This window comes from Rattus rattus, chromosome 8 (genome assembly GCF_011064425.1).
Source record: "Rattus rattus isolate New Zealand chromosome 8, Rrattus_CSIRO_v1, whole genome shotgun sequence".
In the NCBI taxonomy this organism is placed as follows: domain Eukaryota; kingdom Metazoa; phylum Chordata; class Mammalia; order Rodentia; family Muridae; genus Rattus; species Rattus rattus.
In genome coordinates this window covers 91807439-91834422 of record NC_046161.1, presented here as the reverse complement: position 1 = coordinate 91834422, position 26984 = coordinate 91807439, and the positions used below count along the sequence as shown (strand labels likewise).

Here is a 26984-nt window from a genome sequence, read left to right as displayed (position 1 = left end):
GCACTCAAATCTGCCTTTGAATGTTTCTAGTGAAAATTTCAACTTAGAATTTCTTTTAGTTTCAATTTTATTTTCTCTCTCTTTGCCTTTCTTTATGCCTTCCTTTAATTTTTAGGTTATTTTTGAGGCAGCTGTTTTAAAAGCATTATGTAGTTTAGATCCAACTTTTCCTTCTCTAGGAAGATTCCATTGGTTCTCTCCCTCCCTCTTCTCTTATAATAGGCATATTTATTTGTTTCTTTGTGTACTTTGTGTATATGTTTCCTTTTCTTTCTTTTTTTTCTTTTCTTTTCTTTTTTTTGGAGCTGGGGACCAAACCCAGGGCCTTGTGCTTGCTAGGCAAGCGCTCTACCACTGAGCTAAATCCCCAACCCTACGTGTATATGTTTCCTTATGTGTAGTGTGAGTGCTAAGGCCAGAATTTAACCTTGGGTCTCACTCCCCCTCTTCGACAGGATATTTAGTCCTAGCTGCCTTGGAGTTTGCTATTAGCTTCAAAGTTTTTATGCTCATAACAAACACTTTACTGACTGACCTATTTCCATAGTCCTCTTTCACTTTCTGATGTTGAAAACTGTACATCCAAATCTTCTGTGGTAACTCTGGGAATTAGTATTCCTTTTCTTAGGGTTATTTCTTCCTTTGCTTGTCACTACCTTCTCTGTCCCATGTCCTGTGTGCTCTTGTCTTTCCTGAGTATTCACATGGCCTTTTAGTCACCTCAGTTTACGTGTTTTCTTTTGAATATCTTGATCTATTATTGGCTCCTAAAAGAGGATAACAGAAAAATGGAGGGAGAAGAAAAACAATAAAAGACAATTCTTTAAGTTTTCTTCAATCTGAGAAGGAAGGATTTATACTTTAGAGAAATGAAATGTTGGCAGCCTGCTTATGCCTGTATGTAGATGATGAGAAGCCATAATCAGTTACTATACACAGATTTCCTAGTATTTGGGAAGTATTTGGGTGAGATTTTTCCTTTTTTTTTCTTTCATAGAGTATCCATACATTTTTTTCTTCCAGTGCCTCACAGTTTTATAGTTTTCTTTCTTTTTTTTTTTTTTTCGGAGCTGGGGACCGAACCCAGGGCCTTGCACTTGCTAGGCAAGCGCTCTACCACTGAGCTAAATCCCCAACCCCTATAGTTTTCTTTAGTGGCAATTACATTTCTTTCTTTCTTTCTTTTTTTTTTTAAATAGGATATTTAAAATTGGATTTTAAATTGCCAACCCTGGAATTAATATTAAAAAGGTTTTTTAGTAATTCTTTCAGAATTTCATACAATGTATTTTGAACATTTTGATCCCTCTTCCATATCTCCTCCCATACTCACAACCCATATCCATCCAACTTTGTGTCCTCACCTTTTTTAACCCATGAAGTCATGTTAGTGCTGCCTGTCTACTCCGAGTTATATGGCCTTTGCCTGGCACTGTTTAGACCTCTTAGGGGCTACACCCTTAAAACTAAAACTACCTCTCCTGGTAACTGTCATTCACCAATAGTTCCTCAATAGATATGGGACTTTGTACCCCTACCCCTCCACGTTGGGATTTTTTATGGCTTAAACTTGTGCAGACCTCATGCATGTTGTTACGACTGCCATGAAGTCATGTGCAGCTGCCATATTGTGTCTGAAAAAATGGTTTCCTTGTGTACTACCTCTGGTTTTTGCAGTCTTTCTGTCCCCTCTTCTGCCATGGTCCTTGAGCCTTGAGGCAGGTTGTGTGATACAGCTATCTCATTTAGGGAGGAGCACACCACACTTACTCTCTGCAACATGACCAGTTGCAGGGTTTGTGGTCATCTCTTATCTTCTGTAAAAAGCAGATCCTCTCATGAGAGGTTTGATAGAGGTGCAAATCTCTGTGTATAATGAGGAGTTGTAAGGTTCAGCTTAATCCTATGTCCCATTAGCAGAGTGCAGTAATAGGGTCTCCTCTAGGAATGTAGACTCCATGTAAGCACAGGTTCTTGGCCGTGATAAATGTGCCAGGTAGGAGATCCATCTTGTGGAGAAGCCTTAAGTCCAGTTGCAGTGGTTGGTTATTGTCATGACATTCTTTCTAACAGTGGGCATATCTTGCCAGACAGCTCATTAGTATAACTCACAGGGTTCATAGCTGAATAAGGTTGACAATTTCTTTTCTCTCCCCATAATATGAATAGCACCTTCCAGTGCTGTGAGAGCTGATGAGTGGGAATAAAGCTTCCTGGGATAGCAGCTTGATGTCTTCATGTTCTTTGATTCAAGCATGTGATGTCTTCAGCAAAAGGGTCTTAGTCAAGTTCTGTCATGTAACTGAGGACAGTAGGGATAGCCTATAGCGAGGGTGTGTATAGAACCTCATTCCTGACATTGGGCTTTTTATTGTCATGAGTTAGAGACATTTTTGTCCCATTATAGGGTACTCTCGTAAGCTCTTTTTATATGTTATTTGTTTATATGTTAGGAAGCTTCTGCAGTCAGAATTTTTCATACAGCTATTCCAGAAGATCTTTATTGTTAGTTATCCTTCCTTGTATTCCCTCTGTCTTGCCTTCCCACACACCACCCCATTTAATCTGTTCTACTCAATTATTCTGTACCCCATTTTTTCTGTACCCCATTTTTATAATTGCATTCTATTTCTCTCCTTTGAGACCCACCCCTCTCTGTTACCTAACTAATTTCCCTTCTAACTTAATTGGATTTTTATTGTTATGATAAAACACCATGACCAAAAGCAACTTGGGGAGGAAAGGGTTTATTTCAGCTTACAGCTCTCAGGTCACATGCTATCACTAATGGAAATCAGGACAGGAACCTGAAGGCAGGAATTAGATGCTCACTCTTTTGCTCCTCATGCTTTGCTCAGCCTGCCTTATAGCATCCAAGATCACTAGCCCAGAGGTGGCACAGCCTGTGATGAGCTGGGTCCTCTCACATAATTGAACAATCAAGAAAATACACTACAGGCTTGCTTACAGGCCAGTTTTAGTGGGGGCATTTTCTTAATTGAAGTTTCTTCTTCCCCAGTGACTTCAAGCACAGAGCTTGACTTTCTGGCTATTGTGAATAGAGCAGCAGTAAACATGGATGAACACATATCTTTGTAGTATGATGCAGAATCTTTGGGGTGTATACACAAGAATGGTATAGCTGGATCATGTGGTAGAATTAATATAGTGACTTGACTGCATATAAGAGAATTATTTAATATACACAAAGATTCATTTTTGTAAAATGAAAATTACTGAAGATAGTGGTGCTAAATGGCACAACATTGTAAAGGTATTTACTGCTGTGGGATTGTATACTTAAATCGTTTAAAACGTAGCTCAGATGGTAATTTTTTTGTATTCGATTAGTTTTCTTGGGTGCTATTAAGAAAACAGTACAGATACAGTGGCCTAGACAACAGAAAAATTTTTTTCACCATTTTGGGAAGATAGTAAGTCTGAGGTTAGGTTCAGCAGAGTTCTTGAGAGCCTCCTCTCCTACGCTTTAACCTTTCTCCTATCTTGGGCTTCTGGGTGGCTGTTTTCTCTCTCTAAGTGAACCAAACTTTTCCTACAGGAGCACCAGTCGTGCTGGATAAGGGCCTGTTAGTAAACTTATAAACTCATTGTTCCTCGTTTACCTTGTTTATTTTACATTATTCACTATAGTCTGAAATTCCAAAGGGAGGAAAAGCTTTGGAGTGTTATTGTAAATTTCTAGGACTCAACCATAAAAGTAGGTAACACTTTACATTGTTTCTATTCATAATGAGTCTATGTGACTTTCATACACTACTTTTTTGTTTGTTGTTTGTTTTGTTTTTGCTTTTCTTTCTGTTTGGTGAGTTTTTGAGCTAAGAGTTGTTATAATGTTTCTCTACCCAGCCCTCGCTATCATAAAACTCACTCTGTAGTAAAAAAAGGCCTCTAACTCACCAAGGTGTGGTCCTGCTATGATACTCTGTAGATTTTATATTCTGCCTTATGTGAAGGTAACATTAATGTCAATGAAACACCAGCCCATGATGCACCCCATCAATAACAGAATTATTTAATATCTTGATGAAGAAACCCATCATGCATAATAGTGAATGAGCAAAAATCTATTAGAAAAAACTAGAAACCAGAGCTTCCTAATAATAATTCTCAAAAAAAGTAACAGATATATGAGACAATATTTAGATATCAGAACAAATTTAGATCTAAAACCAGATTACAATGTTAATAAGAAAAAAGTGACCTCATTTCAAGTGAGAAACATTATTTTTTTTTTTCTTTTTTTTATTTCAATTTTTTTAAATTGTATTTTTTTTTTCTTTTTTTTCTTTTTTTTTCCGAGCTGGGGACCGAACCCAGGGCCCTTATGTTGTTAGGCAAAGCGCCTACCACTGAGCTAAATCCCCAACCCTTAAATTGCATTTTTTAATTTTACATTTCAAATGTTATCCACTGTCTTGGTTTCCCCTCCAGAAGCCCCACTATCTCCCCCTGCTTCTATGAGGGCGCTTCCTTCCTTCCTCCCACCTCCCTGCCTGGCATCCCCTACACTGGGGCATGGAGCCTTGACAGGACCAAGGGCCTTCTCCTCCATTGATGCCCCCCACAAGGCCATCCTCTGCTACATATGTGCCTGAGCCATGGGTCCTACCATGTTCACCCTGGGTTGGTGGTTTAGTCCCTGGGAGCTCTTGGGGTGTCTGATTGGATATTGTTGTTCTTCCTATGAGGTTGCAGACCCCTTCAGCACTTTCAGTCCTTTAACTCCTCCATTGGGAACCCTGTGCTCAGTCCAGTGGTTGGTCGAGCATCCGCCTATTTGTTGGCCTAGCAGAGTCATTTATTTTCTTTTCTTTTTTTTTTTTTTTTTTTCATCTTTATTAACTTGAGTATTTCTTTTATTTACATTTTGATTGTTATTCCCTCCGTTTCTGGGCCAACATCCCCTAACCCTCCCCTTTCCTTCTATATGGGTGTGTTTCCCCCATCCCCCCATTACCACTCTCCCCCAACAATCCTGTTCATGGGGGGTTCAGTCTTGGCAGGACCAAGGGCTTCTCCTTCCATTGGTGCTCTTACTAGGCTATTCATTGCTACCTATGAGGTCAGAGTCCAGGGTCAGTCCATGTATATAGTCTTTGGGTAGTGGCTTAGTCCCTGGAAGCTCTGGTTGCTTGGCATTGTTGTTCATATGGGGTCTCAAGCCCCTTTAAGCTCTTTCAGTCCTTTCTAAGATTCCTTCAACGGGGGTCCTGTTCTCAGTTCACTGGTTTGCTGCTGGCATTCGCCTATGTATTTGCTGTATTCTGGCTCTGTCTCTCAGGAGAGATCTACATCCGGTTCCTGTCGGCCTGCACTTCTTTGCTTCATCCATCTTATCTAGTTTGGTGGCTGTATATGTATGGGCCACATGTGGGGCAGGCTCTGAATGGGTGTTCCTTCTGCCTCTGTTCTAAACTTTACCTCCCTATTCCCTGTCAAGGGTATTCTTGTTCCCCTTTTAAAGAAGGAGTGAAGCATTCGAATTTTGGTCATCCTTCTTGAGTTTCATGTGTTCTGTGCATCTAGGGTAATTCAAGCATTTGGGCTAATAGCCATTTACCAATGAGTGCATACCATGTGTGTTTTTCTGTGATTGGGTTACCTCCCTCAGGATGATATTTTCCAGTTCCATCCATTTGCCTATAAATTTCATAAAGTCATTGTTTTTGATAGCTGAGTAATATTCCATTGTGTAGATGTACCACATTTTCGGTATCCATTCTTCTGTTGAAGGGCATCTGGGTTCTTTCTAGCTTCTGGCTATTATAAATAAGGCTGCTATGAACATAGTGGAGCATGTGTCTTTTTTATATATTTGGGGCATCTTTTGGGTATATGCCCAAGAGCGGTATAGCTGGCTCCTTGGGTAGTTCAATGTCCAATTTTCTGAGGAACCTCCAGACTGATTTCCAGAATGGTTGTACCAGTCTGCAATCCCACCAACAATGGAGGAGTGTTCCTCTTTCTCCACATCCTCGCCAGCATTTGCTGTCACCTAAGTTTTTGATTCAGCCATTCTCACTGGTGTCTTGCGGTGAAATCTCAGGGGTTTTTTTTTTTTTTTTTTTTTTTTTTTGATTTGCAGTTCTCTTATGACTAAAGATGTTGAACATTTCTTTAGGTGTTTCTCAGCCATTCGGCATTCCTCAGCTGTGAATTCTTTGTTTAGCTCTGAACCCCATTTTTTAATAGGGTTATTTGTCTCTCTGCGGTCTAACTTTTTGAGTTCTTTTTTGTATATTTTGGATATAAGCCCTCTATCTGTTGTAGGATTGGTAAAGATCTTTTCCCAATCTGTTGGTTGTAGCTTTGTCCTAACAACAGTGTCCTTTGCCTTACAGAAGCTTTGCAGTTTTATGAGATCCCATTTGTCAATTCTTGATCTTAGAGCATAAGCCATTGGTGTTTTGTTCAGGAAATTTTCTCCAGTGCCCATGTTGTTTGAGAAGCTTCCCCACTTTTTAGAAGAGTGTATCTGGTTTGATGTGGAGGTCCTTGATCCACTTGGACTTAAGCTTTGTACAGGGTGATAAACATGGATTGATCTGCATTCTTCTACATGTTGACCTCCAGTTGAACCAGCACCATTTGCTGAAAATGCGGATCTTTTTTCCATTGGATGGTTTTGGCTCCTTTGTCAAAAATCAAGTGACCATAGGAGTGTGAGTTCATTTCTGGGTCTTCAATTCTATTCCACTGGTCTGTCTATCTGTCTTTCTCTGTACCAATACCATGCAGTTTTTATCACTATTGCTCTGTAATACTGCTTGAGTTCAGGGATAGTGATTCCCCCAGAATTCCTTTTATTGTTGAGGATAGTTTTAGCTTTCTTGGGCTTTTTGTTATTCCAGATGAATTTGCAAATTGTTCTAACTCTCTGAAGAATTGGATTGGTATTTTGATGGGGATTGCATTGAATCTATAGATCGCTTTTGGTAAAATGGCCATTTTTACTATATTAATCCTGCCAATCCATGAGCATGGGAGATCTTTCCATCTTCTGAGGTCTTCTTCAATTTCTTTCTTCAAAGATTTGAAGATCTTTCACTTGCTTGGTTAAAATCACACCGAGGTATTTATATTATTTGGGAGTATTATGAAGGGTGTCCTTTCCCTAATTTCTTTCTCTGCTTGTTTATCTTTTGTGTAGAGGAAGGCTACTGATTTATTTGAGTTAATTTTATACCCAGCCACTTTGCTGAAGTTGTTTATCAGTTTTAGTAGTTCTCTGGTGGAACTTTTGGGATCTCTTAAATATACTATCATCATCTGCAAATAGTGATATTTTGACTTCTTCTTTTCCAATCTGTATCCCTTTGATCTCCCTTTGTTTTCTGATTGCTCTGGCTAGAACTTCAAGAAATATATTGAATAAGAGAGAGTGGGCAGCCTTGTCTAGTCCCCTGATTTTAGTGGGATTGCTTCAAGTTTCTTCCATTTAGTTTAGTGTTAGTAAACTGGTTTGCTGTATATGGCTTTTTTTACTATGTTTAGGTATGGGCCTTGAATTCTTATTCTTTCCAGGACTTTTATCATGAAGGGGTGTTGAATTTTGTCAAATGCTTTCTCAGCGTCTAATGAAATGATCATGTGGTTTTGTTCTTTCAGTTTGTTTATATAATGGATTATGTTGATGGTTTTCCGTATATTAAACCATCCCTGCATGCCTGAGATGAAGCCTACTTGATCATGGTGGATGATTGTTTTGATGTGCTCTTGGATTCGGTTTGCCAGAATTTTATTGAGAATTTTTGCGTCGATATTCATAAGGGAAATTGGTCTGAAGTTCTCTTTCTTTGTTGGGTCTTTGTGTGGTTTAGGTATAAGAGTAATTGTGGCTTCATAGAAGGAATTCAGTAGTGCTCCGTGTGTTTCAATTTTGTAGAATAGTTTGAATAGTATTGGTATGAGGTCTTCTATGAAGGTCTGATAGAATTCTGCACTGAACCTGTCTGGACCTTGGCTCTTTTTGGTTGGGAGACCTTTAATGACTCAAGGCCTATTTAGATTTAGGAGTTTGGGGTTGTTTAAAATGATTTATCTGTTCCTGATTTAACTTTGGTAATTTGATATCTGTCTAGAAATTGTTCATTTTCTGCAGATTTTCAAGATTTTGTTGAATATAGGCTTTTATAGTAAGATCTGATGATTTTTTGAATTTCCTCTGATTCTGTAGTTATGTCTCTCTTTTCATTTCTGATTTTGTTAATTTGGACACACTCTCTGTGTCCTCTCGTTAGTCTGGCTAAGGGTTTATCTATCTTGTTGATTTTCTCAAAGAACCAACTTTTGGTTCTGTTGATTTTTTGTATGGTCCTTTTTGTTTCTACTTGGTTGATTTCAGCTCTGAGTTTGATTATTTCTTGCCTTCTACTCCTCCTGGGTGTATTTGCTTCTTTTTGTTCTAGAGCTTTTAGGTGTGCTGTCAAGCTGGTGACATATGCTCTTTCCTGTTTCTTTCTGTAGGCACTCAGAGCTATGAGTTTTCCTCTTAGCACAGCTTTCATTGTGTCCCATAACTTTGGGTATGTTGTACCTTCATTTTCATTAAATTCTAAGAAGTCTTTAATTTCTTTCTTTATTTCTTCCTTGACCAGGTTATCATTGAGTAGAGCATTGTTCAACTTTCATGTATATGTGGGCATTCTTCCATTATTGTTATTGAAGAACAGCTTTAGCCCATGGTGGTCTGATAGGAGGCATGGGATTATTTCTATCTTTCTGTATCTGTTGAGGCCTGTTTTATGACCGATTATATGGTCAGTTTTGGAGAAAGTTTCATGAGGTAGTGAGAAGAAGGTATATCCTTTTGTTTTAGGATAGAATGTTCTATAAATATTTGTTAAGTCTATTTGGTTCATGACTTCTCTTAGTCTGTCTATGTCTCTGTTTAATTTCTGTTTCCATGACCTGTCCATTGATGAGAGTGGGGTGTTGAAATCTACTATTATTATGTGAGGTGCAATGTGTGCTTTGAACTTTAGTAAGGTTTCTTTTATGTATGTAGGTGCCCTTGTATTTGGAGCATAGGTATTTAGGATTGAGAGTTCATCTTGGTGGATTTTTCCTTTGATGAATATGAAGTGTCCTTCCTTATCTTTTTTGATGACTTTTAGTTGAAAATCGATTTTATTCGATATTAGAATGGCTACTCCAGCTTGCTTCTTCAGACCATTTGCTTGGAAAGTTGTTTTCCAGCCTTTCACTCTGAGGTAGTGTCTGTCTTTGTCTCTGAGGTGTGTTTCCTGTAGGCAGCAGAATGCAGGGTCTTCATTGCGTATCCAGTTTGTTAATCTATGTCTTTTTATTGGGGAGTTGAGACCATTGATGTTGAGAGATATTAAGGAATAGTGATTATTGCTTCTTGTTATATTCATATTTGGATGTGAGATTATGTTTGTGTGCTTTTCTTCTCTTTGTTTTGTTGCCAAGACGATTAGTTTCTTGCTTTTTCTAGGGTGTAGCTTGCCTTCTTATGTTGGGCTTTACCATTTATTATCCTTTGTAGCGCTGGATTTATAGAAAGATATTGTATAAATTTGGTTTTGTCATGGAATATCTTGGTCTCCATCTATGTTAATTGAGAGTTTTGCTGGATACAGTAACTTGGCTGGCATTTGTGTTCTCTTAGGGTCTGTATGACATCTGTCCAGGATCTTCTGGCTTTCATAGTCTCCGGTGAGAAGTCTGGTGTGATTCTGATAGGTCTGCCTTTATATGTTACTTGACCTTTTTCTCTTACTGCTCTTAATATTCTTTCTTTGTTTTGTGCATTTGGTGTTTTGACTATTATGTGACAGGGGGAATTTCTTTTCTGGTCCAATCTATTTGGAGTTCTGTAGGCTTCTTGTATGTTTATGGGCATCTCTTTCTTTAGGTTAGGGAAGTTTTTTTTCTATGATTTTGTTGAAGATATTTACTGGTCCTTTGTCCTGGGAGTCTTCACTTTCTTCTATACCTATTATCCTTAGGTTTGATCTTCTTATTGAGTCCTGGATTTCCTGTATGTTTTGGACCAGTAGCTTTTTCCATTTTCCATTATCTTTGACCATTATGTCTATGATTTCTATGGAATCTTCTGCTCCTGAGATTCTCTCTTTTATCTCTTGTATTCTGTTCATGATGCTTTTATCTACGGCTCCTTGTCTCTTCCTTTGGTTTTCTATATCCAGGGTTGTCTCCCTTTGTGCTTTCTTTATTGCTTCTATTTCCATTTTTAATTCCTTCACCTGTTTGATTGTGTTTTCCTGGAATTCTTTCAGGGATTTTTTTCGATTCCTCCTATAGGCTTCGTTTATTTATGTTTTCCTCCGTTTCTCTAAGGGAGTTCTTCATGTCTTTCTTGAAGTCCTCCAGCATCATGATCAAATATGATTTTAAATCTAGATCTTGCTTTTCTGGTGTGTTTGGATATTCAGTGTTTGCTTTGGTGGGAGAATTGGTCTCCAATGATGCCATGTAATCTTGGTTTCTGTTGCTTGGGTTCCTGCGCTTGCCTCTTGCCATCAGGTTGTCTCTGGTGTTACCTTGTTCTGCTCTTTCTGACAGTGGCTAGAGTGTCCTATAGGCCTGTGTGTCAGGAGTGCTGTAGACCTGTTTTCCTGTTTTCTTTCAGCCAGTTATGGCAACAGAATGTTCTGCTTTCGGGCGTGTAGTCTTTCCTGTCTACTGGTCTTCAGCTGTTCCTGTGGGCCTGTGTCCTGAGTCCACCAGGCAGGTCCCTTGGAGCAGAAAAGTTGGTCTTACCTGTGGTCCCGCATCTGAAGTTGCTCGTGGGGGCCTGCTTTTGAGCTCTCCGTGAGGGCGGTAACCAGGAGGTCCTGCGCCGCCTTTTCCCTGAGCCCCAGTGCACCGAGGTCCCAGATGGCGTTGGGTGTTTTCCTCTGGAGTCAGAAATGTGGGCAGAGTGTAGTCTTTTCTGGCTTCCCAGGCATGTCTGCCCCTCTGAAGGGTTAGCTCTCCCTCCCCCGGGATTTGGGTGCAGAGAACTGTTGACCAAATCCCTTCAGGTCCAGGCGGTGTCTGGAGTGCAGGGGACGTGCCGCTATTTTCCGGTTCCCAGAGGCCGTATACAGTTTCCTCTGGGTCCAGGGATGTGGGCAGGGGTGGGCAGTATTGGTGGTCTCTCCCGCTCTGCAGTCTCAGGAGTGCCCACCTGTCAGGGCGGTGAGCTCTCTCTCCCAAGGGGTTTGGGAGCAGTGAGCTGTGGGCGTCATTTACTTTCTTAAGCTATCCAAATAGTTATATTCATAGGTGTGGAGGCTTGGATTTCAGCGTACTCTGTGTGTGTGTGTGTGTGTGTGTGTGTGTGTGTGTGTGTGTGTGTGTGTGTGCCCCAGTTCTGGAAATACAAGCATGTGCTACTACATCTGGTTTTCTGTGGTGACGAGGATTGAACTCAGCAGAGCTTCATGCCCTAGGCGAGCGCTGTATCAGCAGCTACATCCTTGACCCCATCATTTATTTATATCACAATCAGAGCACTTCAATGTGGATATAGTCAGTGGTGACTATTTGTTTCATAGCCATCTGGTAACCTAAGGGTTAGAACTCTTTAACTCATAACTCATGTCTTATATTAATAAAATTCTTTACGTTATGCATTTTCACAGTTTGTGTTGTAATCGTGTAGCTGTAATTTATTTACTTTGGCAAGATTGCTTACTATTTTAGTGGTTGCTTCTTTTGGTATTATAAAACATAATACTCTCTGCAGATTGTAGGCTGGGTATGCTCTTTTATTTATTATTTTTTAATGTGCATTGTTGGTTTTGCCTGCATGTCTGTCTATGTGTGAAAGCGTGTCAGAACTAGAGTTACAGATGGTCGTGAGCCTCCATGTGGATACTTGGAATAGAACCTAGGTCCTTTGGAAGAGCACCCACTGAACCATCTCTCCAGCCCAAGGGTATATAATCCTGGGTCAGTTTATTTTAATTCAGAGAGGACAGAAATTAAAATTTTGTGATGGCTGACAAACTCCTCATGTAGGGAATGTGTTACTCTTGTGTTAGTATAAGGCATGTGTAAGTGTGTTGAAGAAACAGGATTTTCACTAGAATCCTTTTTACTAGCAGTATACTTGATTCGTCTTCCTTTGTCCCCAGAACTTTGTTTGTTTTCCTAGTGAACATTTATTCAGCTATTATTTGCTGAATGAACAACTGAATTTTATGTTTGCAATACCCTTTTTTCTTTTTCATCTTTGTTTTCTCATCTTGGTTATGTATCCCAAGTAATCGTTCAAAAGTGGATTAAAAAAATGATAAAATTGTTCCCTATCCTTAAAAGAACCTAATCTTTCTGAGCATGGTGATACAAGTCTAAAATTTCTGCATTTGGGATTGGAGATAGGAAGATCAGTAGTTCAAAGCCAAGGTCATCCTATATAGTGGGTTTTAAGGCGTGACTGGGTCACATGTGATTACAACTGACCAAACAAATAGTAAAACCAGACCGAACTAAAAAAAACACTTGTTTTCATTTTCTTTATTTCTGATGTGCTTCTCATTTTTGTTTTGTAAGTAGTAGAATGTTTATTAGTTTTATTTGTTAGAATATTTAGCAATATAAACTATGATGGTATGGCATAAAATGTTGATAATAATAATAACAATAATATAAAGTTATTATTGATTTTTTTCATTTCATAGTTTACTGAGAGATTTTAACTCATCTAAATGGCCTGACTTAGTTACCTGAGTACTGCTACTTAGCTCATTCTTATCAGGAACAGGAAATTGTCAAGTAATGAGTTAAAGTACAGCAAACTATAAAATCGTATTTATAACTAGCATGGTAGGCTTCTCTTAGATGTGTTTTTTCCCCCTTCCCCTGCTGCTGGTTGTTTTTAGACAGTAACATCTAACTTGCCAAAAAAAGGATCCCATTGCTTATGACTTATATCAGTGGCAAACATCGTCCTTCCTCAGAGTTTGCTGGTTAGATGATTTGACAGCTTTTCTTTGAGAGGGTTTTATTGTATAGCCTGGCTGTCCTGGGACTTTCTATATAAACCAGGTTGGTCTTGAACTCAGAGATCTGCCTGACTGTGTCTTCTGAGTACTGGGGATAAGGGTGTTTGAGATCTCAAGTGACTGTTTTGACAAACTTAATAATATGTGTTCTTAATTTGTAGAAATAGGTGAAGTGTAGATATTTGGTCTGTTGTACCCACTTGTTTAGATGTGTGGTTGACTGAGGGATCTATAAAGCCAAGGCAATGTTTACAATAGTAGGATGCTAGTTTCTCTTTTACTGTGGACATTTAGTTGTCTCCAAAGTTGATGGATATCACAAAACATTGGGACATTTGTAAGGTATATAAAATTTAGTGAGTATCGAATAACAATACAAGATTATGTATGTGGGAGGCTCATTCTGAGTTTTAAGTCATCCTGGTAGCTATTTTGTTCCATATTTAGTTGACTTACATACAGTAAAACCCTTTTTGGTGTAACTGAGAGTACTTAAAAGCTAGTCAAAGAGACAAGCATGATGAGCATATTGGAAAGATCTAATGAAATCTTAAAAAAATCTCTCCTCAAAGTGCTTGTAACAGTCCAGTGTTAAATGGGAAAAAGAAACACAGGCAAGTACTGGGGGTTTTCATTGTAGCAATCCAGGTCCTCTATGCTTCAGGCCATTCATTATCTGAGCTATAGACAGGTAATGCCATGTGGTTGCTAAAATGGTGTGTGTGTGTGTGTGTGTGTGTTTCCTCAGGAGCTGTTCTGAGGAGTTTGTGGCAGCATCTTTTACCAATCTGGAGTGCACTGATTACACCAGGCTGGCTGACCCCTAGGATCTGCCTTTGTCTCTGCCTTCCCAGAGCTGGAATTACAAGTGCACCAGCATCTCCATTTTTGTCCTTTCTTTTTACATGGGTTCTGTGGATTGAATGTGGGTCCTCATGTCTACATGAGGCAAACTCTTTGCTTTGAGCTGTCTTCCCTCCCCTACTATTCCATTTCTATGAGAATAGGATTGAAGCCTAGGCCTCATCATCCCCCAACCCCCACCCAAGACACAACTCAGAGCACTGTGTTATCTAGTTAGCTGTTTGTTGCTGTATTTGAACATAGATTCAGTTAAGGACACTTGGAAGCCTGTAATTAAAAAGGAGCATGCTGATGTTCGGAAAGGGATTGCATTAGCAGAGCACAGGGAGGCAGCTAATAGCTCCACCTAGTGGGAGTATAGGCAAATGCCTGAGAGCTTCTTTCACATAAATTTCCCTAGTTTGGTTTTCTCTTGGGAGTACTGAGTCTTCATTTCGATTTTTACTTCCCTCTTGTCAGTCATCCCATGCTTTGATCCTTTTTAGTGAGATAGGCATGTTCCTGTAGATAATCTTAACTCCTGTTTTGTAGGGATATTATATGGACAGTAGTATGTATAAATAAAGCAATTTTTAGCTAAATGTGATAGAAGAGGTTTAGAAAACTTAGGCTAAGTTTAAGCAAAAGCTACTGCTTAGAACAGACGGTGTAGCCAGGTATGCACGCCGTTAATCCCTGCACTTGGGAGGCAGAGACAGAAAGGTCTCTAGGAATTCAAGGCCAACATGGTCTACACAGCAAGAACTACATAATAGAGAAACCCCGTCTCAATAAAACACAAATATAGGCCATAATTACAAGTTAATATTGAGGGGGCTGGAGAGATGGCTCAGTGGTTAAGAGCCCTGACTGCTCTTCTCAGAGGTCCTGAGTTCAAATCCTGGCAACCACATGGTGACCTACAACCATCTGTAATGGGATCTGATGCCCTCTTCTGGTGTGTCTGAAGACAGTGACAGTGTGTGTACTCACATACATAAAATAAATAAATCTTTTTGGTTTAAGTTAAGATTGAGTGATCTGTAAAAATAAGTTTAGTTCTGTCAGAAGGTTACATTTAAGAGAAGTTGTTTAGAGTCCTTTTTTATGTAAACCAATGAGTTATCATTGGTTAGGGGGAGCATGTTTTACATTTAAAATTGAAAAAAAAAAAAACCAAGAAAAGTATTTGGGGATAGTTTTGAAATTTTCAAGTTAATTATTTCTTAGAATTTAATTTTCTGAGATTTTAATGATACAGAATTTATAAAATTGCAACTTAGTAATTAAGCTGTATTTCTTTTTGTTCTTTTTTTTTTAAATAGAGACATCTTTAAAATTCCCTCGATAGATATCATAGAAACAGGAAGTCTTACATTACTGTAAGAATATTTATTTACCAGCTAAGAACATACATTTATACATGATTATAACTTTAAAAATGTATATAATTTTAAGAATTTCATATGTAAATACTAATATGGTGGTTTTGTCTTAAAAAAGCTTTTTTTAAGACTTACTTATTTATTATATATAAGTACACTGTAGCTGTCTTTAGGCACATAAGAAGAGGGTTTCAGATCTCTTTACAGATGGTTGTGAGCCACCATTGCTAGGATTTGAACTCAGAACCTCGGAAGAACAGTCGGTGCTCTTAACCACTGAGCCATCTCTCCAGCTCCCTAAAAAATGTTTTTAATGTGTATAGGTGTTTTGCCTGCAAGCGTGTCTTTGTACCATGCACTTGTTTGGTGCCTGTGTAGGTCAGAAGGTGTAGGATCCTCCTGGGACTAGACTTATTGATAGTTGTGACCCTCTGTGTGGGTTCTGGGAATTGAACCCAGATTCTCTGCAAGAATAAGTGCTCATGACTGATAAGCCATCCCTCCAGCCCTCATTTTGAAATGAGGGTGAGTAAAGCAAAATTAGTTATGTTCTATGCCAAGTTAAGAAATGGCCGTATTATATTGGAGTCACCAAGCTTTTTAAAATACTGACTGTTTATAACTTATATTGTCCTTACACAAACTATTACCCTACCCTAGTTTTAAAAATTATGAGTAAATATAACCCCTAATTATTATAAAATTTCATTGATTCAGAATTTTTCTAAATTATTGGCTATGTTAGGTGAACATGTAATTTAAGTAGCCTTTGTAGGGAGGTTTGCATCCAGACGTACATGCCATGGCATGTGTGTGGAAGTCAGAGGACAGTTCTTTGGAGTTGATTTCTCTTTTTCCACTCATTTAAGTAGTTAGTAAATTAGTTTGAGACAGGGTCCTCCTGTGTTGTGTAGTCCTGGCTAGTCTAGAACTTATGTTATAGTATAACCTTCCTGCCTCTGTCTCCCACATGTTGGGATTATAGGCCAAATTCATGATGGGGGATGCACTATAGGAATGATGAATCTAATTTCTTCAGGAAAGAACATGGAAGAGTGACGAAAAATAATTGCAATACTAAGAGACATAAAATATACTAGCTAAGGAGAATTTGAAGGTTCAAGGCCAACCTGGGCAGCTTTACTGAGACCCTGTCTCGAAAGCTTTTAAAAACACATTGATGTGGTTCATTGGTAAAATGCACTTTGTATGTGGGAGACCCTGGATTTTACCACCACCACCACCACCACCACCACCACCACCACCACCACCACCACCACCTCCACCACCGCCACCACCACCACCACCAAAGAAAAAGTAACTGCATTTTAGTTTGGTTGATTTTTATTTTACCCAGTTATTCATGGGTATACATTTGAAAATATTGCTTAGTGTTACAGGTTTCATCAGGCTTTTAAGCTTCTGACACTCAAAAAAAACTGTAAGAATAAATTTGTGATTTCTAAAATTACTAATGTGTTAGTTACAGCAGCAATACACTAAGTGCTAAACATGTTAATTTTTTTTATGTTTGAACTTTGAGATAATTCTAAATCTATGTGTAATGTAAGAAACTTTAGAATTTACTGAAAGACTGAGTTCTTCTAGTGGTAATATCTGGCAGAATTATAGTACAATATCACAACCCGAATATTAATGTTGACACAGTCAACATACAGTATATTTCTTTTATAAACAAAAAGAATCTGTCATGTTGCTGACTTGTAGCTGCTGTGATTTCTAAGTCCCTCAAAAGTCCGTGTGTTAAAGTCTTGCTTCCCAGCCCCTGGTGCTGTTGGGAAGAGGTGGGCTCTTTAAGTGCTGAAGCCCAGGGAGAGATCTTTGGGCCATTTTGAGGATGGAGGGAGGTTATGCCATTTCAGAGGCTTAGCTCCCTTCCTTTCTCTTTTGCTTCATAGCTAAAAAATGAGTGGCTCTATTCCTTCATGGCACCAATCAATAGTAGCTAATTATGGACGGCTACTTTCAAAATTGTGAACCAAGATGTTTGAACTAAATATAAGTTATCTCAGGTTTTGTTTGTTTGTTTGTTTGTTTTTATTGGTCCGAGAAAGCTAACTAACAAAACCACTATACTCACAGTTCTCCTGTTCCCATTCTCTCCTTTAAAAAAACTATTTTTAATTTTATTAATTTTATGTGCATGGTATTACTTTCACATATGTCTGTGTGTCGGATCCTCTGGAGCTGGAGTGGCGAGTTGTCATGTAGGTGCTGGGAATTGAACCCAAGTCCTTTGGAAGGGCAATCGGTGCTCTTAACTGCTGAGCTGTCTCTCCAGCCCCTTCCCATTCGCTCATTGCTTTGGTAATTACCCTCTAGTCACTAGTTCTAGTTCTGTAACATACCATTCTAAGAATTTATGTAAATGGAGTAAGTCAGTAGTCATTATTTTTGGCTTTTTTCCACTCCGTGTAATTCCCTTAGAACTTTGTGCAGGTTTTGTGTATCCGTCTTGCTCATTTTGGTATGGATTTTACAGTTTTTTTTTTTTTTTTTTTTTTTTTTTTTTTTTTTTTGAATGGGACCGAACCCAGGGCCTTGCGCTTCCCTAGGTAAGCTCCAACTGAGCTAAATCCCCAGCCCCATTTTTACAGTTTTTTAAGTCAATCATTTGTTAAAGGATATCTGTATGTATGACTCTTACTTTCTGAATATTGTATAAAAGCTTGGTACAAACTTTTTTTAAAGATATATATATATATATATATATATATATATATATATATATATATATATATATATATATATATATATCTGAGTGCACTGTGGCTGTCTTCAGACACACCAGAAGAGGGCATCAAGATCCCATCACAGATGGTTGGGAGCCATACAGAGGTGTTGAGTTTTGTGTGGCTAAGGCTATGGTTTATCTCTTATCTGTTCCCTGCAGGGCACATGTTAAAGCATGTGTATTTTGATATTTTTGGGGGGTGGCAGAGAATTCTATAAATGTTGATTTATTGTTTTCTCTTGGTTGAACATTAAACTAGAAATCACTTGTGTAGGTCTTTGCCTGCCTGAGGTCCTCTAGCTGTGTTCTTTTCATTTTTTAGGCTTTGTTTATTTTCTGTGCTGAAGATTGAACCCAGAGCATATAGCTATTCTGCACATGATTGTTAAGTGTCAGCTTTGGTAGAGAGAGAGAGGTTTCTAGTCTCTCTGCTGTTTTTAATGCCCCACTCTCTGTCCTGTTCTCCAGGTACAATACTTAGGAATTTCACTTGAACTTAACAAAAGGACAATCCTCCCTAGTAGTACAAGTTCCCATCTAGTTAGAAACCTGGGACTATTTCTCCAAAGGACCAATACTCTGGTGTCAGTTATTTCATTAAATAACTTGCTCTAACATGATTTGCAGTGCTACTCCTCGTAAAACTCTTATATTTTTTAATGTTTTTATACAATAGAAGTTACTTAACTGACTTGCCTGATTAGGCCCCTGCATTTTTGTTAATGAAGGGTATAACTTGATACCTTTGGTATAGTTCTGTTCCCACGAATTAAATCTGCATATTGAAAGTTTCTTTTGAGAACCTTTATTTATTCTATAAACAAATAGTGCTAAAGAAGGTTATTTTATGAAAACTAAATTGATTGCTTTAGAAAGACTTATCAAAGAAAGTCACTAAAAATCACTTGCTTTTGAATTAGTTGGTCTGTGTGAAACCTTTAAGTGTTTTTTGGGGGAAGGAGGAATAGAAACATAGACAGGAAATCACTTCAATGTTTAGATCACCAGTAGTTTGAAATACTCTACTTTTTAAAAGCCTAAACTAGAGCTTAGTTGTGTATTGGGAAAAAAAGACTTCTAGAGGTTAAGTGTATGCAGCAGTGCCGTAATTGTATTGGTTTTATATGTTTCTGCTTCAGTATTGTCTTAAATTACTTCAGCATTTTTTTTTTTAAAGATTTATTTATTATATATAAGTACACTGTAGCTGTCTTCTGATACACCAGAAGAGGGCATCGGATCTCTTTACAGATGGTTGTGAGCCACCATGTGGTTGCTGGGAATTGAACTCATGACCTATGGAAGAGCAGTCGGGTGCTCTTAACCGCTGAGCCATCTCTCCAGCCCTACTTCAGCATTTTTAAGTACATTGTGGTAACTGGGAACCTTACCTGTAACATGACCTAACTGAAAATAAGAGTAAAGGATGACCCAAATGCCTGAGATGATGAACAATCTTCCCATTACTAACTTAAGGACCTAGAGGTTCAGAGGATGACTTTTGCAGTATTTTGTTTTTTAAATCAGTTCTAGCTCATTTCCAAGCAACTGTCAAGATTCTTTTCCTTTCATTTAATTGGCCTTAAAAGTCCAATATGTGAATCTGATATCCTGATGGGGCTTTGATTAATCCAGTTACTTGAAGCTAAAGTCAGTCTCCCAAGTTACATTGCTAAAAATAACAGTAGGTTCTAATAGAAAGGTAATCCAAGTATGCTACAACAGGAGACATTAAATTCTGGAATATGCAGTTTGTCAGTATTCAAATAATTATCTTTCCAAATATTCATTATTAATTTTACATGCTTTTCTAGAAAAAATTCAAAACAGTTGTCAAGTATCAAAATAAATTCTATTAAGTTTATAAAAATTAGTTGCGGGGTATGAGGGAGGAAAAAACCCTTTATTCTAGTTCTTTAGGTATCTTTGAAAAATATCCCTGCTTCTAGTTTTCCAGTGTTTCAGAAAGCTGGTTGCTCATTGTAATCAGTCAGTGTCTGTCTGTCTCTATGTGTCTGTCCGAGGTTGACAACTGTGTGTCTTCCTCAATAGCTCTCTACCTTAAATATAAGAAAGGGTTTCTCATTGAACCTAGATGGACTGCTAGATGGGCTGGCAGCATGTTTAGGGCTACCTCCTGGGACGTGTGTGTGTGTGTGTGTGTGTGTGTGTGTGTGTGTGTGTGTGTGTCCAACTCTGGGATTACAGTTGTGTGCTGCTATGTGGCGTTTTGATAGGTTCTGGGGCATCAGACTCTTCCTCCTGTTTGCAGAGCAGGCACATTGCCAATCGAGCCGTCTCCTCGGCCTTTATTTTAACTGACATCGTATCATGGCAGCAATGATTTACACTCTGTGCTGAGGTCTTTTCAGACAGTCGAGTTGCAGTAATACAAGTAACCTCTCCCCCCACCCCCCACACACACGTTTTTCTGCTCATCTTTGTTTTTCTCATGGTTATCAAACCCTTGGGGCCTTGTGCATTCTGGGCACGAATACTACACTGACCTGCTGCATCCTAGCTCATCAGTGTTTCTTACAGATCATGTGGTTTCTTTTTCTTTCTTCTTTTTTAAAGCATCTTTGTTGACTTAAGTGATTCCCTTACAAAGCATAAAACAATGTGTGGCAGATTTTGAGGCTTTTGCAAATCCTTTGTATGTCTCTATCTTGTTGACATACTTGTGCAAATGGATGTTGGACTCTGAATTAAAGTTAATTTTCTGGATTAAAATTAAAATTCTAGATTAAAGTACTTACTTCATTGTTGAGAAAACAGACCTGGTATCAATGCCCAAAACAAAAGGCTGAATTGGCTTCCTTTGTGAGGCATATATATCTGCTTTTATGAAAGGAATCTCTCTGAAGAAAGCAGAAGGAGATCAACTCTAAAATAGGTTCAAGACAGTGTTTGAAATTATTATTGCAACTATATATTATTGAACTATTATTGAATAATAGTTGTAACTATTATTGAAACTATATAAGCAACAGTGTTGCTTATATATTTTTTCTTTTAAAATAATGTGTTTAAGCCAGGCAGTGGTGGTTCACACCTTTAATCCTAGCACTCAGAAGGCAGAAGCAGGTAGATTGATGACATTGAAGCCAGCCTGGTCTACAGAGTGAGTTCCAGGATAGCCAGAGCTACACAGAGAAACCCTACCTCAAAATACAAAACAAACCAATCAAAAAAAAAAAAAAAACCCAAAAATCCCACCAATCAATCTTTCAATCAATCAATATAATTTCTTCTTGATTTTAGTAGAGTTTTCCTGTAAAACTTTCTTTGGTGTTGATGTTATAGGAAGACTTGTTAATAACTAATTCAATTATGCTATTTTTCATACAGTTTCATCATTGTATTTTATTATCTTCAGATTTATTTATAAAGTTGTTTGTGTTACTATTCCCTTTGACTGTTTTGCAGTATACAGTTGTAGCTCCCGGTATTTACATGTACTTTTTCTTTGTTTTATTGATTAATATCTCCAGAATTGTCATTTTAATTAGAGAGAGGACTAGAGCTTTACCTCCTGAGTGTTACACACTCTTCTACACTGGGCAATGGCTGGCAGCCCTGACTCTGAGCATCTCCTTCATAAATTCTTTTGCTAGTTACATGAAAGTTGAAAATAATTTTTAAACCAGTTTATAAAGTAATGGGCTTCATTATTCCAATTTAAATATTTATTTTATTTTTAATATTTTTAATTTATTTAGTGTGTGTATGACAGAGAAGAGAGGAGGAAGAGGGGGGAGAGAGGGAGAGGGAGGGGAGAGGAGAGTAGAGATGGGAGTTACCAGGGGTTGTTAGTTACCTGAGGCGGGGAGTCTGAACCAAATCTCAGTTCTCTGGAAGAGCAGGAAGTACTTTTAACAGCTGAGCCATTGCTCCTGCCCTTATTACTGAATTTTTCATACGCACATATCAGTGTACTTGGTTCTCAGTCCAGAGAACAACATGAAAGGGGTTAGACTTTTGAGATATGAAATGTTGTCTAAGTTAGCCTCAGAGTTATGATGCTACTACCTTCGTCTCCAGTTGCTGAACTTACAGGCTAAAACTTTCTTTAACCTCATACTGATGGTGTCTGTGTGTTCCATATATGTTCTTTTGTTTAGAAGTAACACTTGACATGCCTGTTATATCTCACTCACAGTGTTATTTTATAACCTTGATGCTTTGTCTCCTTGATTGTTTAATTATTGAGATAAGTATGTTAAAAATAATCCCTCATAATAATGGATTTGTTATTTCTCCTGTAGTTAGACCAGTATATTTTAATTTTGTACTATATAACTTATATGGGATAGAAAAGTATTCAGACAGCATCTATGTTATTTGTTACATACAAGTTTGATTTTATCTACATTAAGAAAAATGTTCAGTTGTTTGTGTAGTGAATTTCATTGCTAATGGTGGTTTTAAATGTAAGTTAGTTTATATAATACTAAATAGGAACAAGTGCTTTTTAAAAATTAGTATTTGCCTGTTGGCATTTTTCATATCACTTTTAACTTTTTGATGTTCTTAGATTTTTTTCTTTTTATAGTATTGGGAATTGAACTCAAAGCTGTGCATATTCTAGGCATGTTCTCTACCACTGAACTACATGCAACTCCAGCCCCTGTCTCCTGTTTTGTATATTAGTTTTGAGACAGGGCCTTACTCTGTAGCTCACTCTAGCTTCAAACTTAGTGTGTAGCCCAGGCTAGCCTCAAACTTATGAGAGTCCTCTGGCCTCAGCCTTTTGAGTGTTAGGCTTGCTGGTATGATTCATAATTTCTGGCCTCTTACATGTTTAGGCATGTCTTTTTGAACAAGCATGTAGATAGTTACACTCCAGCAACATTTAAACACATTGTCTATGTGTTACAGTGAGGCTGCTGAAACATGGCTGAAGAAGTGGTGGTGGTGGCCAAATTTGATTATGTGGCACAGCAGGAACAAGAGCTGGATATCAAGAAGAATGAGAGATTATGGCTCCTGGATGACTCTAAGTCCTGGTGGCGAGTTCGAAATTCCATGAATAAAACAGGTTTTGTCCCTTCTAACTATGTGGAAAGAAAAAATAGTGCTCGGAAAGCATCTATTGTTAAAAACCTGAAGGACACCTTAGGTAAGTGGTTTCCTATTGGAGGAAAAGCAACAGCTTTCATTTGAGATGGATTTTGGAACTTAGTTCTTTGAACACAATCCATATAGCAGTATGCAAAGTTGTTTTATCTAGACAATGTAAGTTGAATTCCTAACAGCTGTTTAAGAGGCAATGAAGATCATGTTAGCTGTTTATATTAATCTAGGCCTGCATTCAAATGGTACTAATGAGCAGAACTAACTTTGACCTTCAGACACACCAGGGAAGGCATCGGATCCCATTACAGATGGTTGTGAGCCACCATGTGGTTGCTGGGAATTGAACTCAGGACCTCTGGAAGAGCAGTCAGTGCTCTTAACCACTGAGCCATCTCTCCAGCCCAACTTTGGCCTTCTTACAACAGCTCCTGTGGAGTTTCGATTTGCAAAAAATTTGCCACTAATTGAGAAAGGGAAAATGAATGAGATTCGCAATTGATTCTAGGCTTCCTAGTAATTTATGTTACATGGCACATTACTGAACTTTTTTGACATATTAATGAATTTCCCTTAAAAAGCAAATCATTTTACTTTATTCCGACTGAAGAGTTTTACACCATTGGGCTATTGCTGTATATTTGCATCTGTAGGACTGGTCACGTTCCTGTTAACTTCTTTCTTTCCCTAACTCTGTATGTTTGGTTCAAATTTTTGCTGGCCTTTATTAAGGCCAGAGATAGGGGAAACCCACTTTACCCTGGCCTTGGTTAAACTGAAGGAAGGAAGTATGTAGGATGAAGACTGACCTCCTCCCTTTTCTTAATTTAACTTTCCTTAATGGACAGGAAGGAATTGGGAGGGACAGAAATTTAATTTTGGTGTTCAAGGAGACAGACGTGCTATTGCTTAATAATTCTTTGCCTGTTTGTAAAAAAGGAGGAAAATGGTTTTTTGTGGACAGTTTAGGACTAAATGTAGCATGACTAGCATTATTATTAAATAGTATTTAAAATATTTGATGCACAATTAATACTCTAGTATTTTGATAATTATTGGCAATATAAGGTAAATGTTTCTTCTTTTAAATTGTTCTAAGCTGCAAAAGCTAAAATATAGTACTAAGATCTTCCTGAAGTATTGGATTTCAGTTTCTACACTAAGACATTTCTGGTATACTTAACATATTTTAATATCTGCAGTTAACATGGAATTTGACACACCAGTTAACTTCTTACCTCTTAATTTTGGGAAACATCAGTCAACTGTACTTATTACAGCTATAGTTGTCTGCATTTCCCAGAGTTTGGAAATTAAATTAGTGGTCACATCTAAATGATATGAATCTAGGTTTTGTATCAAATATTTAACCTCCCCCTTTCCTAGGATTTCTGTACCACATTTTGATACCTTAAATCTCATATAATTTAATGAATTTGTTTTACAATGGCTGTGCTAGTAGAGACATTGTTTGGAAGTCAAGGAAAAGGAGGAAGTGTAGGAAATGAAGAATGTATGTATTCATTTTTAACTATTAAAACGTACTAGCTTTAATATTTTCTGTTACAATGAGTGGATTATAACTCATGTTTTTGCTGCTGCCATGAGTTATTTGTTCCACGGGTTACGGCTTACAGGGAAACAGTATTGGAAAAGAGAAGCCTCAGTTTTGAAAACTTTTCTATTGCTTGGGTGTGGGCCAGGTCACATGGATTGGGTGTGGGAAGTTTCAGTGTTACAGAACAGACCAGGAAGCTCACTGAAAATTATCCCGGAGCTGTGTCAACAAACTTTGAAAAGAGAACACAGAATTTTTATTCAAAATGGATTGGTTAAACATCTTTAAAGATTTTTTCAGTAAGTTATTTTGTTAAGTCTGTAGTTTTCTTGTTACAGATTTTGAATTGGATTTTATTGTTTTGTGAATTAAGAGGGAAATTTTATGGAAAGAACTCAGTGGGTTTATGTAAGCTGGTTCTTCATGCTGTTTGTGTAATATAAGGTAGATGGCTGGTGATATTTTCACTAGTTGTTTGATCTGGTAAATGATTTAAAAGTGTTTCATTGTGAGTGCGTAACAAGTAGGCAGAGGATATACAAGATTTAGATGTGAAGTAGAGAGTTGGAGTTCAGTAGCTCAACCTCGCACAGGCATTGTCAGTTGTGAACAATTCTTTACTTTCATCCTCTGAAGTAACACCATGGGGTTTTTTGTTTGTTTTATTTTGGTTTGGTTGTTTTTTTGGTTGTTTTGTTTACTAGATTTTGCTTATGCTTTGTTGGAATAATGTCGAGATAACATTTAATAAGAGCACTACTAAACTACAAGTATTGATTTATAAGTAAAATACTATGCTAACCTGACTCTGCTGGTGGCATACTATGATAATTTTGCACTTGATTGTATCTCTTTGAATATTTGCTAAGTGTCATTACAAAAGTGAAGAGAGAAATTATTCTAGAAGTCTCTTATATACAAGAAGCCTAAGAAGAAAACAGTAATCTAGCGAGAGATTCCAAAAGAAAGGGCAAAGCAAGGGAGTAAGCACTGTTGGGAGAGAATGTGGTCATTGTAATGCGTGGGCTCTTTTGTTTCCTTGTTAGCTTTGATGACTGACTGATTCCTGCATTCTTTCTTCTAACTCCTATTTATTTTTTAGAGAACAAACACATTTTTAGATCTTTGGAATGCCAGGTTTTTTGTTTTTTTTTTAAGAATTATTTTATTATAGTTTATGTATATGAGTACACTATAGCTGTCTTTAGACACACCAGAAGAGGGCATCAGACCCATTACAGATGGTTGTGAGCCACAATGTGGTTGCTGGGAATTGAACTCAGGACCTCTGGAAGAGCAGTCAGTGCTCTTAACCACAGAGCCATCTCTCCAGCCCAAGAGATCCAGTTTTTTAAAGCTAATTTTCTTCTACACATTGTGTGTATGTGTGTGTACATGCCTTTGCACATGTGGGTACACGTTATAGAGGCCAGAGGCTAACCTTAGGTGCCATCCTCAGGAACACCATCCTCCTCTTTCCAGGGAGACACGTTCTCTCATTGGTCTGGAGTGCATAATTGAGCTGCATTGGCTAGCCAGCGTACCTCAGCAGTCTGTCTCTGCCTCCTCAGCTCAGGATTATAAAACCAAGTTAGCACACTTGGCATTTTTTTACCTGGGTTCTGGGTAAAAAAATGAGGTTCTTGTGCTCATGGTGCAAGTGTGTTCCCAACTGAGGCTTCCCCTCAGCTCTTTATTCATTAATTTATGAACATACTTTTATAGAGAATCTAATGCAAGCTGTATCAAAATCAGCCCAATGTTTTGGCAAGATGGTTCAGTCCTTGTCATCAATCCTGACAACCCATATGATCCCTAGAACTACATGGAGAAGGGAAGAGCAGATTCCTACACATTGTTCTTACATCAGCATATTCATGTTCACATACATGCACATACACATACCAAAATAAATGAACAAATAATGTAATAAAATCATTTTTTAAGATTTGTATGAAATATTAACTCTTGTAGAATCTGGTAGGGAGTTAGATGTAGTAATTATCTGTTAATAATGTAGGTAGGTTTCTATCTAGGTATGGTCATACGTTAGTTTTTTTGTTCGTTTGTTTGTTTGTTTGTTTTTCTGAGACAGGTTTACTCAGTGTGGTCCTGGATGTCCTAGAACTTCTTTTGTAGACCAGGCTGACCTCAAACTCACAGAGATCTGCCTGTCTCTGCCTCCCAAGTACTGGGATTAAAGGCATGTACTACCATGCCTGGCATGAGTGGTAATCATTAATAAACCAGAAATGATATTAAAAGATGGCATGCATATAAAGCATATGTTATTGGACAGTGACTCAGTATATCAGTTTATAAATAGAATGACAAAGCTGTTCTCTTACTGGGTCTTAGGAACTTCACAG

General features: G+C 38.0%; 1 protein-coding gene across 2 annotated transcripts in view; it reads left to right on the top strand.

The window, feature by feature from the left end:
* Positions 1-26984, top strand: part of Nck1 (NCK adaptor protein 1) — a 59261-nt gene that overhangs the window by 20319 nt on the left and 11958 nt on the right. Inside the window, exon 2 of one of the 2 annotated variants that reach the window (XM_032910180.1) lies at positions 22863-23103. In XM_032910180.1, coding sequence (XP_032766071.1) covers positions 22878-23103 — 226 coding nt within the window. In that variant the 5' untranslated portion in view covers positions 22863-22877. Of the gene's footprint in view, positions 1-22862; positions 23104-24164; positions 24915-26984 lie in introns of those variants that run through there. The other variant, XM_032910181.1, reaches the window with a different exon arrangement.